This window comes from Anthonomus grandis, chromosome 5 (genome assembly GCF_022605725.1).
Source record: "Anthonomus grandis grandis chromosome 5, icAntGran1.3, whole genome shotgun sequence".
NCBI lineage: Eukaryota > Metazoa > Arthropoda > Insecta > Coleoptera > Curculionidae > Anthonomus > Anthonomus grandis.
In genome coordinates this window covers 31,700,610-31,723,105 of record NC_065550.1, presented here as the reverse complement: position 1 = coordinate 31,723,105, position 22,496 = coordinate 31,700,610, and the positions used below count along the sequence as shown (strand labels likewise).

General features: G+C 33.1%; 2 protein-coding genes across 2 annotated transcripts in view; one reads left to right on the top strand and one right to left on the bottom strand.

Annotated features, from left to right (window-relative positions):
• Positions 1-357: 357 nt before the first annotated feature.
• LOC126736054 (bifunctional purine biosynthesis protein ATIC) lies at positions 358-16,847 on the top strand. The gene is made up of 9 exons (XM_050440255.1): positions 358-554; positions 5,031-5,390; positions 6,157-6,289; positions 6,346-6,453; positions 6,520-6,748; positions 11,961-12,209; positions 12,265-12,533; positions 16,300-16,591; positions 16,655-16,847. Exons 1-9 carry the CDS (start codon positions 530-532, stop codon positions 16,772-16,774), a joined length of 1,785 nt encoding a protein of 594 aa, XP_050296212.1. The 5' UTR covers positions 358-529; the 3' UTR covers positions 16,775-16,847.
• A 1,562-nt stretch (positions 16,848-18,409) lies between these two features.
• The window catches only part of LOC126736059 (fizzy-related protein homolog), a 42,275-nt gene continuing 38,188 nt past the window's right edge, over positions 18,410-22,496 (bottom strand). The window contains exon 7 of the mRNA XM_050440261.1: positions 18,410-19,196. Within this exon, the coding sequence (XP_050296218.1) occupies positions 18,910-19,196 (287 nt within the window). The 3' untranslated portion in view covers positions 18,410-18,909. The remainder of the gene's footprint in view (positions 19,197-22,496) is intronic.

Sequence of the window (22,496 nt, the reverse complement as noted above, 5' to 3'; positions counted from 1 at the left end):
ATAACCATTCCTACTTAAAGAACCACTAGGATTGATATAAAATATCGATAACTAACCATGTACAAGTCATCTACCAGTAAGAAAAAGATAACTAATGTCAGACGAGGATTATTACATATTTCCCGCTATAAATATTAGGACAACCCTACATGTCAAACAAGGATATAATCATTCCTACTCAAGCTGGTACCACTAGGATCGATATAAAATATCGATAACGTACCACGTGACGATTCGCACGGTACTGTCATTCTATATATTTGTGTACTGTGCTGTCATTACTGTCATTTAATCCACGTGGTTTTTGTTTACTTTTTCCTTTTATTTTCTTTTTTTTTAATTTTAATTTTTTTTTAAGTTTAAAGGTTATCGGCAAATATAAAACGTTAAAGGCTATCAAAGGAGCGTTAACCAATTTGACCTTTGGCGTTATAAATATTAAGAGTTAACAAATAGATTTATTAATCTCAGTTGATTGCCCCCCCTTGTGAGTGAAAGAAACCCTGTGGAAATTTTTTAATTTAGAAATATGAGTGCAACAGGTGGAAATATCGGTAAGTTCATTTAGAGGACCTTAAAAGTCTTTTGTGCCAAGTTATTACGCGTTAAAATATCGAAATAATTTAATCTATTTCAAGAATCAAGGGAAATTTAATGCCCAACACTCGGAAACATTAGTAGGTTCTCACTTCATGTTTTCAATATAAATTCACTAAAATATACCTTAAAAATGCATATTTAGGTTCGAAGAATCACCTGTATTGATTCCAAAGAAGAATATTCTAAATATATTGTGCTTGCACCATGAATTTCATAGTATTCTTAACCCTAAAAGGATGTTTCATTCCCAATCAGGATAGTCAGTTCTTCATAGGCTTCAAATACTATAATAAACGAAATATTCATATGAATGTCAGTCGTTAGAGCACTATCTCTAAAGAAATTCTAAATATGCCAAGATTAATGAAACATGTTAACAGAGTATAGTGTCCCTCAATTAGGTATTATAGTGAAAATGTAGGTAGCGGGATAAGGGACAACAAATCAAACCTCAAGTTTTTTATTGGCTGACGATTAATGAAACATATTTATTGAAAGGTTGGTATGATAGATATCAAATGTTTTAAAAGTTGTTGACACTCAACATGGGAAAGTGGACGAAAATAGTAACAGCCTGTATTTTTGGGAAAAACTGACAAAGTAGAATATCAATAAAATCTTCAAATTGACCATTTAAAATTTAAATATATTGTTATCAGTAAATATATTGTTATCAGTACCTTATGGTATACCCAATTATTTGTTGAGAAAATGTGTATGTGCCCTCGTCTCTTATGCCCTCTTTATTTTATTCAGTAGGTCTTTAGACTTGACAGTTTTTCCATCCCAGTGGAAACTAAGTTTTATTACGCCTATATTTAAATGTGGTGCTGCTAATGAAATGATCAATTACAGGAGTGTGTGTGTACAGTCTGCCAGTCTTATTTATGACTAAATTAATTTTTATTGCAAAGAACTTCTGTTAAGTGAACAGCATGGCTTCAGTCGTGGCAAGTCTGCTATTACAAACTTGTTGCTGTATAAGGGTGCTCTGTTAAATGCTTTGGAGAGGGGGGAACTTTTGACAGTGTCAACCATAGCTTATTACTAGAAAAATTGAGACTTTTTGGTTTTTCAGATTGTTTGGTGGCCTGGTTTGCAAGTTTTCTTTCTGACAGATTTCAGCAGGTACAAATTGGGGATGCTAGGTCGCATCTTATCAGTGTGATCTCTGGGGTTCCACAGGGTGGTCATTGTTCTCCCCTGTTGTTTAATATTTTCATTAATGATATTTTGGTTTGCTTTAAAAATAGTAATTTTTTGTTATTTGCCGATGATTTAACAGGTGATGAACTGTAATGATTTTACAGCTCTTTGCAGTAACTCAATTTGGCTTCAGGAAAAACAGGACAACAACTTTAGCTATAGACCATTTTACAAGTAATATCCTGGAAGGATTTGAAAAGTTTCTTGATACCTTGGCCTCGTTCCTGGATCTCACAAAGGCTTTTGACTGTGTGACACATAGCATTCTTCTAAAAAAACTGGAAGCCTACAATTTTCACCGGGAAGCAATTAAGATGCTTGAGTCATACCTGTCGAATAGAGTTCAGTTTGTTGTCTTTAATCAGAATAAGTCTGATATTAAGCCTTTGAAATATGGAGTTCCACAGGGGTCTGTCTTGGGACCCATACTATTTCTTATCTACATAAATGATCTGGCCTTTTCACAGGGGGGCTCTGTTAGCACTGTTCTGTTTGCTGACGACACAACTTACTATCAAAGTTATCACCCTTCAAATATCATTAATTTAGATCTCCAGACCCCGGAGAATAACCTCTTTCAATGGTTCTTGGCAAATCATCTTTCTCTCAATAGTTCAAAGTCACAAACACTTAACTTTACTTTGCGGCACAATACATTGACTGAGCATCCTGCTTTTGGAAGCTGTTCAGATGAGGCTAAGTTTCTTGGTGTTCACCTTGATCCAGGATTGACTTGGGAACAACATATAGTCAAACTGTCTAGTAAACTGTCCAGTCTGTTATTCCTCTTTAGAAATCTAGCGGGAATTACTTCCTTGCAGGTCTTACTTACAGCATATCATAGTAGTTTTCACTCACAGCTAACTTATGCCATACTGACATGGGGTCATTCCTGCCATATAGATAAAGTATTTGGGCTGCAGAGAAAGTGTATTCGTATTGTGACTGGTCAGGGTTACCGAGATGACTGTAGGGAATCTTTTCGGAAGCTTAAAATATTAACTTTGCCGTCCGTGTACATTATGCAGTGCCTGTTGCGTGTTCACCAAAATCTGGATCACTATAGAACCCACCTACATTTTCATAATTATGAAACTAGGAATTGTAATAAGCTAGTGCCTGAGTTTAGCCGGCTTGAGAGATCAAGAAATGGAACCAGATACTTTGCACCAAAATTTTATAATTGTCTTCCAACAAACATTAAATCTCTTAGCCTTCCGCAGTTTAAAAAACAAATAAAAATGCATCTTTTGAGGGGTGCATTCTACTCATTTGAGGAGTACTTCTCATCCCAATTTTAATTTTAATCTTATGTCAATATTGTCTTAATAAGAATGTATGTTAAGTGTTTTAGGTTTAGTGCAAATATTGTGATTAGGTGTTATATTTTATCTGCTTTTGGGCAAAACTTGTCAATTTGTATTTTATCTTTTATCTTTATTTGTAAGTGACTTGACTTGTAATAATGCATTGTATGTATATTATTATTAATAAATACTACTACTACTACTACTACTATAGGGGGATCAGTTCAGAACAAGACATGGTTCTCTTGCAAGATGATCTGAATAGATTGTGTGAATGGTGTATTGGTAATAGTTTGGCTCTGAATGTCGGTAAATGCAGTTACATTAGTTTCTACAAAAGAAACAAATGGCTAACTTCCTCCTATACTATTGATAATGTTAATCTTAGGTACACTGAAGTAGTAAAGGACCTTGGTATCTTTTTTGATGAACAATTAAATTTTAATACCCAAGTAAATACTATTATAACTAAAGCATCTAAGGTCCTTGGTTTTGTCCTGCGCAATTGTAGGGATCTGTTGGTTGAAACTTGCAAAAGGTTGTACATATCACTTGTTGTCTCTTTGTTGGAGTATGGATCAATAATTTGGTCTCCTCTGTACATGAATAATTGTATGACACTGGAGAGGGTTCAAAATAAATTTCTATGATTCTGCCTTTATAAACTTTGCATTCCAGTTCCTAATGACCATTGTTATGATGAAGCAATGAGTTTGCTGAATATGCGGAGTTTACTTAAGAGACGCACTGAGAATGATTTGGTGTTTATATATAAACTTTTGAATGGCCTTGTGATTTGTCCCGAACTACTTAATAGGATTTCATTTAATATTCCACACTGTAATCTGATAAATCTATTGTTTTCTTTGCCTTATCGTCGTACTAACTATGCTATGCACTCGCTTGTCGAAAGGACCTTTACCTACTTACATAAACATCTTGTAAGTCTGTTGATGATGAGTGAACTCATCGAAATGCATTACTCTCGACAAGAAGATTGGCATTTGCATTTGTAGAGAAAAGAATTCCTGCTCTTGCTAACCTGCTGTATTATAGCCACTCCACCTTAAGAATGGACTTCTATTTACAAGCAGAACATTACATTTACATTCATTTTAAAATTCACTAAAAATAAAATGTTATAGGGAAAGCACCTTAGTTCTCCTTAGAAAGTAATACTACTGAAAAGAATATACTCCGACAAGAAGGTACATACATATCTTTGTTTTGAATTTTTTTAAAACTAAGTTCCTTGTATCCAGTGATAAAACATTACACATTTTTATTTGTCATTCATTCTGTTTTTAGCTCTTGTGGGAGTGCGCATCAGCTGTCTATATATCTTGTATATTTATTCATATTTTGCTTAACATGTAATAATTTCTGGGTAGATAATTAGAGAATACAATGTCATGATTTTACAAGTGATATCAGGTTTAACATTAACAATTGATTGCAGATTTTTGAACTCTAACACTTTGTTAATATTCGTATTTGTTGCTTCGTATCATACTGCATTGTTGACTCAAATAAATCATAGTAGGTTGTGACAGCAGCACCTTCACTAACCGTTCATCTAATTTCTGGCATATATATTTTGACATAACCTATAGCATAATTTATGGCCCACCCTACGATAGACTAGCATCCATTGAAAACCCAAGAACTAGATCTGACAATCAGCTGTCTTGTCCTTAGTCTTAGTTTGAAATCTTAATTTTCATTTTACTTTCATTAAGCCTATTAACTAACTCTTGGCCATTAAGAGAATATTCTCTTCCCCAAATGATGCACCATCAGCATACTAAAGTCATCCCTTACCACTATTTTCAAATGCTTCTGACACACCATTATCATATACTAGAAAGAGAAAATGATCCTTAGATAATGTTTTCTTACCCTGTTCAATTCTTTTAGCCCTTCTCTCTGTCTCGGACAAAAGAGGCCTACTAGAACTAGGCAAACAGCTACAAAGTTTAGGTTTCAACTTGGTGGCAAGCGGTGGCACCGCCAAATCCCTAAGGGACTCCGGTCTTCCCGTCAGGGATGTTTCGGATATTTCACATGCTCCAGAAATTTTAGGGGGGCGCGTTAAGACTTTGCATCCGGCAGTACACGGTGGCATCCTGTCCAGACTGATCCCCTCGGATCAAGAGGATCTGAAGAAGCAAAACATCGAAATGATCAGGATTGTGGTGTGCAACTTGTACCCTTTTGTCCAGACAGTGGCCAAACCGGACGTCACTGTTGCTGATGCCGTGGAGAATATTGATATTGGTAAATATTTATTTACGGAATCCATTTACAAAAGTGTTACATAGCATACCCATACAAACATATATATTCAGATACAAAACTATCTATAAATCAATGAAAGGTGTAGATGAGTTAATTAATTAAAGCCCCTATGAAATAATATTCTTTAACTGCCCATGAAAAGATGTAATCCTAGAGTCAAAAAAGTTTATCTGTCCTGACAGACCATTAGCACTTTGAGCCATCGTCGTGTAATTGGCTCATTAATGCCGTGGTGGAATGGGACTGAAAATATTTCTGATTGTCTATTCAATCTGGAAGGCACCCTAAGTTTAAAAAAAAACAATAACTCGGGACAATCTATAGTAGCATTTAAAACCTTATGCATAAAACATAAGTCAAGTAATGTTCTTCATGACTCTAATGTGGGTAAGTTCAGGTTATCCCTGACCCACTGATAGTAATACTCCTGTCTCCTGTAACCACATCTAAAAGCCGCCACCCTTAAAAATTTATTTTGAGTTTTTTCAATCTGCTCAATGTAGCAGTTATATGACGGGGACCACACAATTGAGCCATACTCCAAGATTGGCCTAAGAAGAGAGCAATAAAGTAATCTAGAAGTAAACAAAGACAAATCAGTTGTAGACCGTTGGATAAAACCCAGCATTTTCATTGCCCTACCAGTCACCTGATTGATGTGACTTTTAAAAGACAACCTGGAGTCAATAAATATTCCTAAGTCAGAAACCTCTGTTTTGACACCAATTGCTACATTATTTTTTAGGTGGTGTCACACTGCTTAGGGCTGCAGCTAAGAACCATGAAAGGGTCACAATAATCTGTGACCCTAATGATTATGAAAAGGTTATTAATGAGATTAAAAGTAGCCCCAATAAGGACACCCTTTTACAAACCAGGTATATGAACTATTTTTTAAATTTATGTTGTTTTTCTTTACAAGTGAATATTCCAGGCAAAGTTTGGCCCTAAAGGCTTTCACGCACACCTCCGAGTATGACCTGGCCATAAGCGACTATTTCAGGAAACAGTATTCAGCCAATGTCTCTCAACTCACTTTAAGGTGAGTCATTTTTTATTTAGTTAAATTCTGACATGTCATGGGGGTAAATTGAATTGTATATTGCAGATATGGTATGAATCCCCATCAGAAACCTGCCCAAATATTCACCACCCTACCAAAACTACCCCTGGATGTCTTAAATGGATCTCCAGGCTTTATTAATTTATGTGACGCCTTAAACGGTTGGCAGCTGGTTAAAGAGTTGAAGAACGCTTTAGGTTTGCCTGCTGCAACCAGTTTTAAGCATGTGTCACCTGCTGGGGCTGCAGTTGGCACCCAGTTAACCCAAGAGGAGGTAAATTGAGATTTATATCAGTTTCATATAATAATTTAAAAATAAGTTTCTTATTAAACTTCGCAGGGGATCTGCTATAAAAACATGTTTTCTTTTTTTTTTATTGATAAGAGGGTCTTGCGAAATTTGTTATTGAAAACAGTGATATTTTGAAATGTTGAGATTGTTAACGTCATATCTGAGAAGGTCAATAAAAAGTCTTTTTTGTTTTTTAATAATTTGAAGTTTAGAAGTCTTAAGTAATTTAAATGTTTTAAATCTTAGAAATTATTTCAGATTCCAACTTAAGGCTCTTTCTTAAAGCTCTAAAAATTCTTTTTATATGAATTTGTTTATTAAGAATTGCTCTGAATGCATGTAAAAATATTGCATGTAAAAAATTGCTCTGAATCCATAAAGATGCTTGGGATAGTTTTTGAATTAATATTGGTAGGAACTCATTGGGCATTGTTTATATGAAGTGTTTAATTCTTACATCCTCAAGAGGCTCAAAATCCTCAATCTCGATCACCATCAAAATACCTAAATCAAAACATATTCAACCCACTTATAATTTTATGGAATATACTTGGACTTCACAATAATTTAGATTCAAAATTAGCCATCGCTAGATATAAACCACAGATAATATTCCTATAAGAAACAAATCTAAAAACTCAAAATAAAGAATTGCAACATAGTTAGATAAAGACCGGATAAACGCCAATAGAGCATCAGGTGGTGTGGCAATTGCAATTGTACCGCATAATACTACGATATGCTCTATATATATATTTTTTTTTAACCTCTTTTGGAACTAACATAAACTCATTAAATGCTCTTATTCAAGAATTTCCAAATCCTTTTACTTTATTTTGTTAAATAACGTAGTTCCTACTTTCATTAGCTTCTCCTCTCGAACCCTTTCTGCCATAAATCTAACTCTATATAGTTCATCTTTAACTACTAAATATCAATGGGAAATAAATGAAGATACTCATAGCAGTGACCATTACACAATTATAATAAGACTTTTACATTAGAATCTTGCGAATGTAAATAACAAAGTCTACCACGTATCTAAAGCTGACTGAGAAAACTATAAAAAAATCATATAAACGTGGCGCAGATTCCAAAATCGAGCACTTTCTAGGAAAATTTATTAGAGCCATCAAACTTTCGACAGTCCAACATATTCCAACAAATTTAATAAAATATAACAAAGCCCCCTATACCTTGGTGGTTGAAAGAATATAATGATGCAATTTTCGTAAGGAAAAAAAAGCTCAAATTTAAACACTCTACATCTACCAATAATCAAAGGCAAAAAGTGTCACAAAAAGGGCAAAGAGATCTTCCCTGAAGCAATATGTGTCTTTTGGTCAAAAGTCAACAGACTAAAAGACAAACCCTCAAATACTATAAATGGGATAATACATAATAATGAATGGCTAGAAGATTCTCACATGAAATAGCAAATTGCTTTGGAGAATATTTCCAGAATATATCAGCATCTCATAACTATAACCCAAAATTTTTAATGATAAAATCAAACATTGAAAAAATAGAAATAAAATTTATACTGAATTCTCATATAACCTGCCCCTAACCATTAAAGAGCTAGAATTTGCAATAAAGTATAGCAAAAATCGTTCACCTGGCCCAGACGTGATTTTGGTTTCAATGATTGTATATCTTCCCCAATGCACCTAAACTATTGAAGTACTATAATTCCACTAACTCTTTCCCTGATCCATGGAGACATTCAACTCTAATTCTAATTGTTAAACCTACGAAACCACATACCAATATAGAAAGTTACCGACCTTTACAAACCATCTAAGCAAAATTTTAGAAAGAATAGTCAATTTTAGATTGAAGTGATACTTAGAAAAAAACAATTTCGTTGATCCAAATCAATTTGTCTTTCGTTTTTTTCTACAAAATCTACATTTGATAATATATTTACTCTTGATTTACATGAAAACTTTGCTAAGAAAAATTACCTAGTTGCTGCTTTCCTTGACCTAACTCGTGCTTTTGATACCACATGGAAATACATTATTATTAGAACTCTGTATTCTTGGGGAATAAGACTTCAAGGATCATCTACGAAACTTTAAAAAAATATAATTTTTTTCTGACTAACAGAACTTTCTGCGAAAATCTTGCCTAAGAAATATCCTCTCTTCGAATTTATACTAAAAAATTGTATTTTTCAAGTATATGTAGTCAGCTCAACCTTATTTTTAATAGTTATAAGCAGTATAAGATCATCTATTATTCCATATTATAAGTTCTAGAATATTCGCTGATGACATAGTAAAAATCAACAAATCACATAGAGCCAAATATGTCAACGAAACTTTGTCAAATAAATTTAAATAGCAGTATATTTACCACAGAACTATATGCTATTAAAGAAGCAATTACTTTCATAAAAAAAGTCATCTTTCAGTAAATGTCTAATTCCTTCTCTGCTCATTACATACTCTTCGAAGGTATAGTTGTGAACACCCAGCATTCATAAATATTCAAAATGACAATCAAATGTAATAGGTTTAGACGGAAATGAAACAGCTGATAACATGGCAAAAAATGCAAAATGTAGTTGCTCTAGACTATCAAATACCTTTTACTACAGAGATCTATTCCCGCAAAGAAATAATAAAATACAGAAATTAACTCAACTGAAACTAGAACCACACGTGAATGTATTTTAAAGAAGGAAAATCAACCAATATGCCCCTTTTGCAACAACTATAGTCTTATGCGATATTTTAGCAAGACGGGGCTCCTCCCCATTATGCTTTACCAGCACGGCAGTTTCTGGATGAAACGTTTTCTGGCAGATGGGGTGCTATCGAATGGCCCGCGAGATCACATGATTTATCTCCTTTTGATTTCTTTTTGTGGGAACATCTGAAATCTTCAAATTTATGCCACCCAACCTGAATCGTTAGAAGATTTACGGAACCGCATCATTCATGAATGCCAACAAATAACACCCGATATTTTTCACAATGTCCGGGAACACTTTGAACAGTTACTATTGTATGGAGGTAAACGTCGGACATTTTCAATATTTAATAAGATAATGCGTAAGTACTAATCAATGGAATTAAATTAGATTTCTCTGGAACCCGCATCTCAAATTTAAAAAGCAAAGCGCTATTTTAAAGAAAATTGAATGCCCTTTCAAAAAATGTATCACAACACACCCCATTTAAAAAATAAGGGTGAATGTCGCTCCCGCTAAGGGGTTGAAAGTTCTCAAACCTTGCTGGACTATTTTCGATGGGCCACCCTGTAAAATGAAATATGAATATCTTACAAGAGGATCGAACATATAGACACAGCATAAAGAAACCAGCAGTCTCACTCCGCTCGAAAATGTAAGCGAACTAATAGCATCCTTAGCCATGCCGCAGCCATGTTCTCCGGATGCCGAGCTCACTGTTTATCGAACTGTGTTCATAGGTGTATCGTCTAGTTCAGCGCCGTACTTAGTGACTATTTTAATAGCATTTTTACAAAGCGTAGCGTTTTTTATAAAAACTTTTGTATTAAAAGAGGGGTATATCAAAAATTATTAATGAAGCAAAATAATTGACTTTGCCAAAGTTTTTAATAGCTGCAAATTTGGCTGTATGGCTTAAATAACATAATTAAGCATCAATTAAAGTTGCAGCAATGTAATTTTTTTTTTTTTTTTTGATTTTTAAGGACATTATTTATATTTCTGCCATTTTAACAGTGTTGCCATATTTAAAAGAGTTGCAAAATTGTATACTTTTACTTTAGTTGGTACTTAATAATATAACAAAAATTCGCAGATGTTAGAATTGTTTTGAATTGTTGCCAACTATTTGTCTTTATTTATTGGCCTAAGAGTTTCTATTTGAAATATTACTTTATTTGTATAATTAGTTATCCTTAAACTACTATGTAGTCAGATGTTAATCTAAAAGCGTTACTATACAGGGTGTTAATTAAGTATGTACCATAAATTATTTAACAGGCGATCGTTTGAGTAATTTTAAGACAAAAAGTTCATATGAACATAGGTCCGCAAGTTCTCTGGTGGTGTTATTTATAACATTAAGGAGCTAATTTACCCCTAATATGATTAAATTTATTAGGTTCAGTGTAATCTCGAACGGGACCTGAAGAAATATTTGTGGCAAAAAAATTGGGGCACCTGAATTTTGTGCCTTTTTAATATGTTATTTGATTTACTCAAATACAAATACAACTTTTTCGTATCTCGCTTATTTTTCGAGAAAAAAAAGTCCACTTAATTGCATATCCCTGGATCACACAAGGAATTTGGGGAAAAGTTTCATTTGGAATTTATTATTAACTAACCAAGATACGAAAAAAATTCAAGAGACAGAAAAGTTTTATTTGTATAATCCACAGAACATAATAAAAATTGCACAAAACTCAGTGGCATATATTTTAGTTGTTGTTAAATTTTAACACCCTGTATATTGAGAACGAAGAATTTCTGGACATATGTTTATATGAACTTTTTGTTTTAAAATTACTCAAAGAATGGTCTCTTAAATTTATGGTACATACCTAATTAACTTCCTGCACGTATTCTTCTATATCGTCGTTGTTAGATGTAGAAATGCGATGTTTATTTTTGTTTAAATATTTTGTTAATGTATGAACTTTATTTATATTAAAAAATCAATATTTGTACTATGTAGGTATTTTTATTTTACAAGATAATAACATCTAAAAAAATGTTTAAGTCCGGCTCTAGCCAAGGCAAAAGCCGCGTGGACCGTAGCGAGTGTCAGCGGCATCCCTACTATAAGCAAAAATGCCTCGCCTGCGTTAGTACACATGCACCGAACTCGCTTATTCAAGCCAATGTATTTTTATTGAAGTGCGACTGCTGGTTTCTTTATGCTGTGATATAGACATAGAAGGATAAAAAAAGTATAGGGCGCTAAATGGTCCCAGATGTTGATGCGTCTTTTTAAAATTTAAATTCTCTCTCTCTCTGTTTAATTCTTAAAATTCCAGTATAAGGCTCTTCTAGGTAGGCTTCATGAAGATGATTATAACCCAGAAAGTTCTTGAGCTACAAGAATTCTTTATATATAAGATAATTTATTATAAATTACTCTAAAAACACGTGAAAGCCTAATATAAATGCCTGGAATCGTACCTTAACTAAAACTGCTTCAGTTTAATAATAATAAATGTATATCCTTAGGCAAAACTTTGTATGGTGGACGACCTCCTCGAAATCCTAACTCCGATTGCTTCGGCTTATGCGAAAGCGCGTGGTTCAGACCGCATGTCCTCTTTCGGGGACTTCGTGGCCCTTTCTGACGTTTGCGACGAAGTTACCGCCAAAATAATCTCGCGAGAGGTTTCGGACGGTATCATCGCCCCAGGGTACACACCGGAAGCCCTCGGTTTATTAGCCAAAAAGAAGAACGGAGCTTATTGTGTGCTACAGGTAAAAACCAGAAAACATTGAACATTGATTTGTTATAAAAGCCCGAAATGTTTAGATTGATCCTAGCTATGAACCCGATCATATGGAGCGTAAAGTTTTATTTGGGCTGACGTTGGAACAAAAAAGGAATGATGCCGTAATAGATGCCGGTTTATTTAAGAATATCGTCACGAGTAATAAGAATTTACCCGAAGAGGCAGTTAGGGATTTAATAGTGGCCACTATTGCGTTGAAATACACCCAAAGTAACTCGGTTTGTTATGCGAAAGATGGACAAACTATCGGTATTGGGGCCGGACAACAGAGCAGGATTCACTGCACCAGGTGAGTTTTAGAGTAACTAGAACTTAGAAAGTAACAGTAAACAAAATTGAGTTCAACATGTGCTTGGGGGCAATGGGGTGTTTTGTTTAAAAAAATATTCACCGATTCTTTGTTAGTAAGTTTAGAAGAAATTTTCAGCTACACTATCTCTCATATGTAGAGCAACTTTTGTTGAAAGTTAGGCACCGGATTTTTATTTGGGGCTTTATTATCTAATAATAATACATACAGTAAACATATAAATTTGACTCTTTAATAAAAACCTAAAATATTTATGCTAATTATTACAAATTTGTAGGGTCAAATATACAGCAACTAACTAAGACAACTAAATTATTAATAATTTGGTAATTTTTCATCGATTTTTTCATAGAATGTAAAAGTTTACCAATATAATCTTGAGATACTTGAGTTCCACTGATTTTGAACTTCTTCATACAGTTCGGTCAAGTTTGATGGTTTTTACTTATATATGAATTGCCCTGTAAATTTCATCCCACATGTTCTCTATAGGGTTAAGTTTGGGACACTGTGCGGGCCAAAGCATTACGTGGTGTTATTTGCAACAGACCGATCTTTTATTAATTTGAAGGTGTGTTTCGGGTCATTATCATGCTGAAATGTCCATCTTTAACTTAAATGTTTAAAAGCATGTGGACTTCTAGAATGCCACAATATACAAAACGGTCCGTTATCTCCTCTATTTTCACTGACATAACCTCATATATACTGTTTGTATTTGTTGACGTAGTTTTGTGTTATTAATTTAATATATTTTTGTTTTGAAAATACAGAGGTACGTTATGAAAACAATGGACTAGAGATTACAGTTTTTCTCGTCTTTCCCGATCATGACATCAACTGCCTGGAAGAGATTATTGATTTTACTTCTAAAGGCAATTTATGAATTTTATTCCACAGTTGTCTTCTTTTTATTCTACTTCTTTAAGTAGCTGAAAAAAATATAGATGAGAATTATTAAGAATTACTGATTCTTTTACAGACAACTCATTAATTTTATTCTACATTTCCTTTTCTTTCTTTGGTTCTTATTCTTCTTAGCACATGAAAGATTGTAACGAATTTCATAGGCAGTTGTGTTACTATAGACCTCAGGTTGTCTTGTTCCCTCAGGATCTCAACTGCCTGGACGAAATTATTAATTTTCCTTTTTAAATGCAGATCTAATATCCCTCTTCTTCTTTGTCCTTCTCTTTTTTAAGTGCTCGGAAGAAATGATTGATATTTCTTTTACAGACAGTTTATTAATTTTTGTCCTGCATGTCTTCTACTTCTTTAAATGCGTAGATTTTTTACAAGCAGTTAAGTTACTTCAGTCTATAGTTCTTCTTGTCCTTCTCCTTCATAAGCCATAAACGGTAATATCGTTTATATTTAAAGCAAAATCTATTATTAATAAATATTTTTTGACTACGTCACTGGTACAGATTTCTTGCGTCGGTAACATCAATAATGCGATCAAGCGGCGTTGCGATATTGTTGGCCTTTTCTTTGTTCTAATTTATCTTTGAATATTGATTCTTTATTAAAACAAATTACTTGTAACTTTTAGACATGTTTTGATGAACCCTGGATTGCCTTTTTAGGTAATCTAAGTCCGCCCAGAAAGTTTTTTAAATTACTGACGGATTTCTTCAATTTTTCGAAAAATTTAACTATATGATATACAAAAAAAACAGCAGGTACACTATTTCTCCATTCAGCTCTATAGGAAAGTTAAAATTTATCAACGATTATGATTTTCTTTTCAGAGATATAAGAGGAATTTCATGGTTATTCGTCTCGGCAGTTGAAGCCAATTTGTAATTTCTTCCAGGCAGTTGAATATCAAAAACTTGATGGCAAATTGGTCCTAACTTAGAAAGTACTTTACTTATGAAAATGATTCACTTATGAAACCGCTTTTGCTTTGACTAAACACCCCACTTAAGTACACCCAAAGGGTTTTCTTTCAGCCATGACATGCAGAAGTTCTCTTTAATAACATACTCGAACTCCCTTTCCAAGTAATTAAGTAATTTCGTAGTTCATCCTGGCAGTTAAATCCGTTCTTCAGGCATTGGAAAATCACTAAAGGATTTCTTCAATTTTTCTTCTTCCAGCAATCAGTTAAACTTAACTATATGAAATACTTGAAGAAAAAATATGATTTTCGTTGCAGGGAAAATGTAGGAAACTTAGGATCCCAAATAAAAACTGAGTTTGTTTCAGAAGAAATGTCGAGGTTTCGACCATCTTCAGGGCTACTTCTGTTGAAAAAAAGCTACACTATCTCTTTATTCAACACTAAGGAAATTAAACTATATCGAAAAATATGATTTTATTTTCTGGGATATAAGAGTAATTTGGTGGTTCGTCTATGCAGTTAAAGGCATTTTGTCATTTTTTTAAGGCAGTTGAATATTATTTATATCAAAAACGTGGTAGCAAATTGGTTCTGACTCAGAAAGTACTGGACCTACAAAATGGTTCATATATGAAATGATTCCTTAAAAACCCATATTTTCTTAAGTAAAAACTAATTTTAGGTACCTCAAGACATAACTTTTATTACCGATAGGCACTAATATCTTTAAAAATTCATTCAATATCGTCAGAAAACCCAGTGCTAAATCGGGAAATTCATCCATTTTCACAAAGATGATGTTTTATAAAAAGCAACAACACAAAATCTATAGGATCACTTAAATATTTAATAAGAAGACACAATAACTATGATGATAACTAAACAAGCAAATTACTTTATGCATTGCAGAAATCTCTATATCATTTGAGAGACATTATTTTAGGTTATTAAAAACTAGGTGGTCATCTAATTCGAACCACTTTCTCGTGAAGCTTTTAAAAAAGAATAACTTACCATTAAACAATTAGCAGTCAATAACTGCTTCCCTTTTAAACCTATATATAAAATGTATTGCCAGTATGTGAACAAGTATAAATTATTATTTAATTTAATCCAATAACAAACAAGCTATGATAATACTTTTAGGTCGTTTACTTATTTTGGACCAATCTCGTCCCAACTATCCCACTTCTTTTCTCCCTTTGGCATAACCCCAGCTTTTAAAACCAATAATTCATTAAAAAGCCACTTAATTAAACCCAAAGATAAACTACCTCCGTTATCATCTCTCGGAGTTTATGAGATTAGCGAAGAGTGCCCTGCAGTTTACGTTGGCCAGTCTGGTAGGAGGATTTCGACTAGAATAACACACAAGCCACAATATAATAAATTAAAAAATACCGTTATAACAATTACTAGATCGCCTTTTTCTAATCATCTCCTTGACTCCAAGCATAATTTTCCCGACAGCCAAAATACCAAAGTCCGTCACCTAATAAAAGTAAAAAACTGGACTTGCTGGAGACAATGGAAATAAGTAAAGCTTTTAAAAGTCCAGATCTATCCTGTGTTAATGAAAGGCTCGAATTTGATGGCCACCTAGTTTTTAATAACCTAAACTAATTTTAGACTCTCAAACGATTGTTAAATTTCTGGAATGTATAAAGTAATTTGATTGTTTAGTTAATTTATTTATACATACCATAGTGCAACTTTATTGTAAGCTTTGTTTATTTATATGTTTTGTAAATGTTATGGTAAGTTTTTTGTTGAATTTTCATTTCTTCGTGTCACATCATCATAATTATTGTAGGTCTGATGATGCCCTATTCGGGCGAAACATGTAACCTTCGTCTTTGTATGTGATCCAGTGCTAAATAGTAATTTTTGCTTATTTAGGTTGGCAGGAGAGAAGGCCGACAATTGGTGGCTGAGACGACACCCGAAAGTATTGGCGATGAAATTCAAAAAGGGAGTAAAAAGGGCGGAAATCTCGAACGCTATCGATAATTACGTGAACGGAACGGTGGGTAAAGACATGGACCTGCAGGTGTTCAATTCGATGTTCGATGACGTTCCTGCAGCTTTAACGGAGGCGGAGAAGCGCGATTGGCTAAACCGGAACGCGGGAGTGGCGTTGGCTTCGGACGCCTTTTTCCCATTTAGGGATAACATCGATAGGGCCAGACTGGTAAGATCATAAATTTTTAAATAATAAAAGAAATTAATTTCGTTACGTTTAAATTTGTTTTAGAGTGGCGTTTCTTATGTGGGTAGTCCGGCGGGGTCTAAGAACGACGATGAAGTCGTCCAGGCTTGCAATGAGCATAAAATCGTGATGGCTCATACCAACTTGAGGCTCTTCCATCATTGATTTTGTTTTTAAAATATTATAAGTATAAAATACTGTTGACAGTTATGGTATTATTAAATTTTTTTTATATTAATACAGTATTTAGTTTTCATGACATTTCAAAGCAAATCAAGTCGAAGGGGCAGATTTAATCAGTGCGAATATTCTGGATATGTGAACTAAATTCCATCTTCAGCACATGACTGTGAGGTACTGGGTAAAATTTATATTATAATTGTCATATTATAAGGATGTGAAGAAATATGAATGGTGAATATTTGCTGAAATAATATACTTGGAACGTAAATGGGACATTATTTCTATAGCCATATAGCCAGTGTATAGAACCGATGGTACAGTTTATTAAATTTAAAGTAGGACGTTTCGGTTTTTAGTAGACTCATCATGAAGTTAATTTTCTTTTCTATAGTCCTGTTTGTTTTACATATAGCTTTGCCTACATCTCTTAAAAAGTATTAAATAGCTATTTTATTGTAAGAATAATTCAGAAATTCAAGGTTTTCAGTTTACTCCAAAAAGCACAATTTGATGAATATTGGACCTCCGTAAAACTGGTTCTTACTAAGAAAGTATCGGAGTCACAAAAATAGTTCATCTATTCCTTTGAAAACGCTTTTTCTTTTAGAGAAGACTTTATTTAAATACTTCCAACAGTACTCAATTGATCTTTAAAGAATTATTAAACTTTCATGAAATAATTACCCTGACACCAAAATAGTTCTATTTAAGTCAATTTTTAATCTAGGATCAATTTTTTTACATATAAATAATACACATAGTCGACTCTATAGTATTGCAAAGGAATTGCATAAATGTTGATAATAGCCTGAGAGCTATATTGAAAAATGTCGAAGACCAATAAAAAAATCAAGGATTTAAATTTATTCCAAAAACCCACAATCTGTAACTGGGTGTAACTAAGAAAGTATTAGAGTCACAACAATGGTTAATATATGAATCTTTTCCCTAGAAAACGCCTTTTTTTGAGTGAAAACCCCATTTAAATACTTCAAGGAGTACTAAAATGATTCTTAAAAAACTAACGATTAATACGAAAAAAACAGCCCTGAAACCAAAATCGTTTTAGTTAAGTCAATTTTTGATCTAGGATCAATGTTTTTACACATAATTAATTTGCATAGACCCGTCTATAGTATTGTATAAATATTGTTAATAGCTTGGAAGCTATATTGAAAAATGTAGAAGAATAATAAGAAAACCAAAGGTTCAAATTTAATCTAAAAACTGCAAGCTAATGAACATTGGACGTTGGTTGGTTAAACTGGTTGTAATTAAGAAAGTATTTGAGCTACAAAAATGGTTTATGTATCAATTTATTCCTTAAAAAACGCATTGTATTTCAGTAAAAACCCTATTTAAGTAACTCGAGAACCTTCTAACTGATCTTTAACAAACTAATTTGAAAAAATTGCCCTTAAACCAAAATCGCTTTCGTTAAGCCAATTTTTAACCTAGAACCATTTCTCTTACATAAAATTGATCTAAAAAGTGCCCTCTATCATATTGCAAACGTACCTTAAATATCATGCAAGTAATATTGAGAAACATCCAAGAATAATGAAAAAATCAAAATCCAAGTCCAATTCATTCCATCATTTGGATACAAAACCCCGATTCTACTTTAAACACATCGTTTATTTCTCCATCATCTTTATAATTTAAAAATATATAAAGTAATATTGCAGCAGAAACTATAGATTTACACACGAAACACTCTCCACTCGCCTAAAACTATCCAGAGGGTTTAAAACCGCTTAAAAAGTAAAACTTCGCATTACAATAATATAAATTTCAATTTTCGCAATTAAAAAAAAAAACCCCACGTAAAAAAAAAGAAACTAAATCGCAAGAGATCAAAATAAAAAAAAACCCCATACACAATAAAGAGCCACTTGCAGTGCTATCACAACAACAACAAAAAAAAAAATAAATAAAAGGCGATACTTCACGGAAGTAAGCTTAAAAAAGACCTAAATAGAACATCTAGATTTACTCGTAAATAATATTATATATATATATATCTATATAAATCTAAGTCCCTTAACCTTTAGTAAACTAAAGGCAGCTATACACAATAATAATTAAAGTTACGTTTATCATTTTTCTTTTTCTGGTTAACGTATCCCGCTATAAAGACTCAACACGCTCCTGGTTTCTTTTTGGGAACGCGCCTTACTGAACACGTTCCAAAAGCGTAAAGTTTCGTCACCGGCACCGGTCACTATGGCCTCGCCGTCAGGACTGAGGGCCAAATACAAAACGCGGTACGAGTGTCCGGTCAGTTTCGCCACCTGCGTGAGACTCGGATATTTCCACACCAATATCTGATTCTGGGAGTAGCCGTGGGTCGAGACTAGTTCCGAACTGTGTTTCGACCAGGCTAAATTACACACTTGCGAACCTGGAAAAGGATAATACTATATTCAAATTTATTCAAAGTAAATATATAGGGTGTCAACAATTTGTACAACACTTAAAAATAAAATCAGTAATGACACTAATCCCGACGTTGTGAATGATAGTAAAGTTTAGAAAGAGATTCACTTACGAAAAGCTGGAGTAGCAGAAGTGCCCGTAAGAAACAAATTAATTTGTCTCTTATTGACAAGTGATTATCTTGAATTCTAGTAGTCAAAATTTAACAATGATCGATTTATGAACTATTCTGAAGACTCTGTTAGTCTTTTTTGAATAAATTACTAACTCTATTTACTAAAAGTCAGAAAAACGGAATTTTTATTCCAGGAGTGCCTGTAAGAAACAAATTAATTTGTCTCTCATTGGCAAGTGATTATCTTAAATTATAGTAGTTAAAATTTAACAATGATTAATTTTTGGACTGTTTTGAAGACTTAACAGGAATTGTACATACACAAATACTTGTGTCTACTTCTTTATCATTCAGATTTTGTATCGTCAGCAAATAGTACAAGGTTCGCCCCCTGGGCCCAAACTCAGACCATTTATGTAAATTAATGAGTATGGGTCCCAGCACGGGGCCCTGAAGTACCCCACATGTAAGATTCACTCAAAATTGAGTACTACAACTCAAGATTCACTCAAATAAGATTTAAGAAGCTTCATACTAATAGGATCAAAATTATATTGTTGAAGCTTTGAGATAAATGCAAAACTGCACCCACAATGCCATTTATAATCTTTTCATCAGTTGTGGATTTTTTTGCCCTAAACCCAAACCGACTAAACATGAACAGTGTGTGTCCTTCAACGTGTGCTACAAAAAGTAAAGATAACGGTAATTCTGTGACTTGGAGTCCAGTAAACCCTTGAAGGTGCGATTTCTTTCGAATCTTTTGACCTTGAACTGTAAAAAAAATAATTTTATGACCTTTAAACGTGACATTGAAATTCTAAAAGTTCAAGGCAGCATAACAGCAAACTAATCTAGTTACGGAGTTAAAGTAACAATTTTTATGGATATAGTAAGAAGAGTGTACCTCTCACTTACCTCTATTAGATATAGCATTCTTGTGAGACTTGTAAAGCATGTCAAGATTGATATTATATGTACCTAAGAGAAGAGTTCTATAGAGATGAGCTTACTGTGGAATATTACTTAACACTAAGAATCCTAGAAAGGGTAAAGCTTATGCACGAATGTCACGGACTTTATTCAATGCTTCGACCAAATTAGGTTAATGCCACTGACACGATCTAGATAGGAAACGAGTGTGGCTACTTCCATCACTTGATTGCGTTTATGCCATTGATTTGTAATAATAGTCGGTAATTATTATATGTATATTTGAAAATACAAAAGCGTTTGTTTTCTTACGTATAAGGAAGCGGTGCGTGAACACCACTCGAAACATTTTTTTTTTGCAAAAGCAATTAATTTTAGTTAAAATAGTCAAGGATTTGCATGGTCTGAAAGCATGGCAAATGAGTATTGTTTAGATCGTTGACCGAGTTGTTCTTCAATGGTACACGCCTTCCGAATGGTATTTACTTCCTTGAAACGCAGTTTTCCAGTCGCCAATGGTTGATGAATATACGTGTATGTAGTATGTGGGTCATAAAACCTATTTTCTAAGCAATACATCATATTTATTATTATCGTTAAATATATATGATGTGTTTCAATTTTTGGTTTTGGCATATTTATCAACTGTATATGGTCAAGGTACCTTTATTAAACGGTAGAATATACGATATCTGTTTAAAAAAGGAAGAAAATTTCGGCATTTTAAAAATTGATACGAGATTTATATAATTAGTTTTTAAACTCGATTACTACACCTCAAATATTTCATGAAATTCTCCTGAAAAATCACCGTTTTTCGTCCATAATATCCAACCTAATAGCACTGTTTTTGTATTAAATATTTATTATTATACATATATATAATTATATCAAATTTAAATAAACAAACTATATTATTAGATTAGATATTAACGACGAAACCAGCTATTATTCATTTGTATTATTTTTAAAAACAATGATTTTTGAAAACAATTTCTTACTGGTAAGTTGTGTGGGGTGGGTGGGGGGGCAAGAGTACTGTTAATGAAAAACGATTTTTTTGCAGAAAATAATTGCCTTAGATGCAATAATTATTGCCCTAATGCTTGGGTTTGAAGAGTTAATACAAAATAGTGAAAACCGTTAGATTTTAAATAGTCTTGGCATTATAAGCTATAAAAGTAAAAAAAAACGCAAATTTTTGACGGCTTATATCGCAAAAACTATCCGACTAAAGTACGCCATGCGACCCATCAAATTTCATATTTTTTTACGTAAAATAGAGTCATTATTTCAATTTTTTGTGGTGAAATTCATAAAACCTATAAGAATAAACGGCATATTGATATCACAACAGATAACTAGTGAATTTCATTCATTTTGAAGGCATTCGCAGACGTAAGTGTTGAATGAAACGAGATGTTTGAATAAATTTCGAGGTCATCTGCAAAAAAAAAGTTTTAGACAAGTCAGATTGTGCGCCAGGTCATTTATAAATAACAGAAAAAGCGTAGGTCCCAAATTGGAACCTTGGGGATACAAATTCATAATAATTATATAAAATAGCATATTTTTTTTTTGTGGAGTGTTACATAAGCTTTTTTCAATATTCTTCCTAATTCGGTTTATGACCGGGGTGTATAAGATTTTAAAAGAAATACTTTTAAAGATTATTCAGGCAATTTTTTATGTGTGTTAATTTAGTGCTCTTTGCAAGAAATTTTATCAGGATGTACTCTTTTAAAGGGAATCAAAATTTTATTCCAGGTGATCACATAATTAACTAAAATGGTGATATGATTGATTTTTACGATGAGTATAAGTGTTACATTTGATTACTTATTTGGATATTGAATCCGTAGAACACTGAAATTAAATTTGGAAATGCTTCAAAATATTTATTCGTGATCATATTAAATCAGTGCTTTAAATAAAAATAAATTTTGTATACTAGTATTCGATCCATGTGCTTGAGCCAATAGAAAATTAGTAACCGCTCTTTTTGCTTGTGATTTTTTAATCATATGATTTTTCATTTTATAAGTAGTAGGGGAGGCTGGCCTAAAATGACATACTAGGGTAAAACAACATAGGTACAAAATCTCCAACTTGGCAATAGTATTTTTCGGAATAACTTTATGTCAACAGTGTCTCGGCATGTCTTTATATTACGCGTATTAAAAATATCGAGATTAGTTGGGCGTGCTTTGTATTTTT

Coding starts and splice junctions, on each gene's coding strand:
- LOC126736054 (XM_050440255.1), top strand. CDS start 530: ATGAGTGCAACAGGTGGAAATATCG. Junction 6,290..6,345: donor GACACCCTTTTACAAACCAG/GTATATGAACTA, acceptor TGAATATTCCAG/GCAAAGTTTGGCCCTAAAGG. Junction 6,749..11,960: donor CCCAGTTAACCCAAGAGGAG/GTAAATTGAGAT, acceptor GTATATCCTTAG/GCAAAACTTTGTATGGTGGA.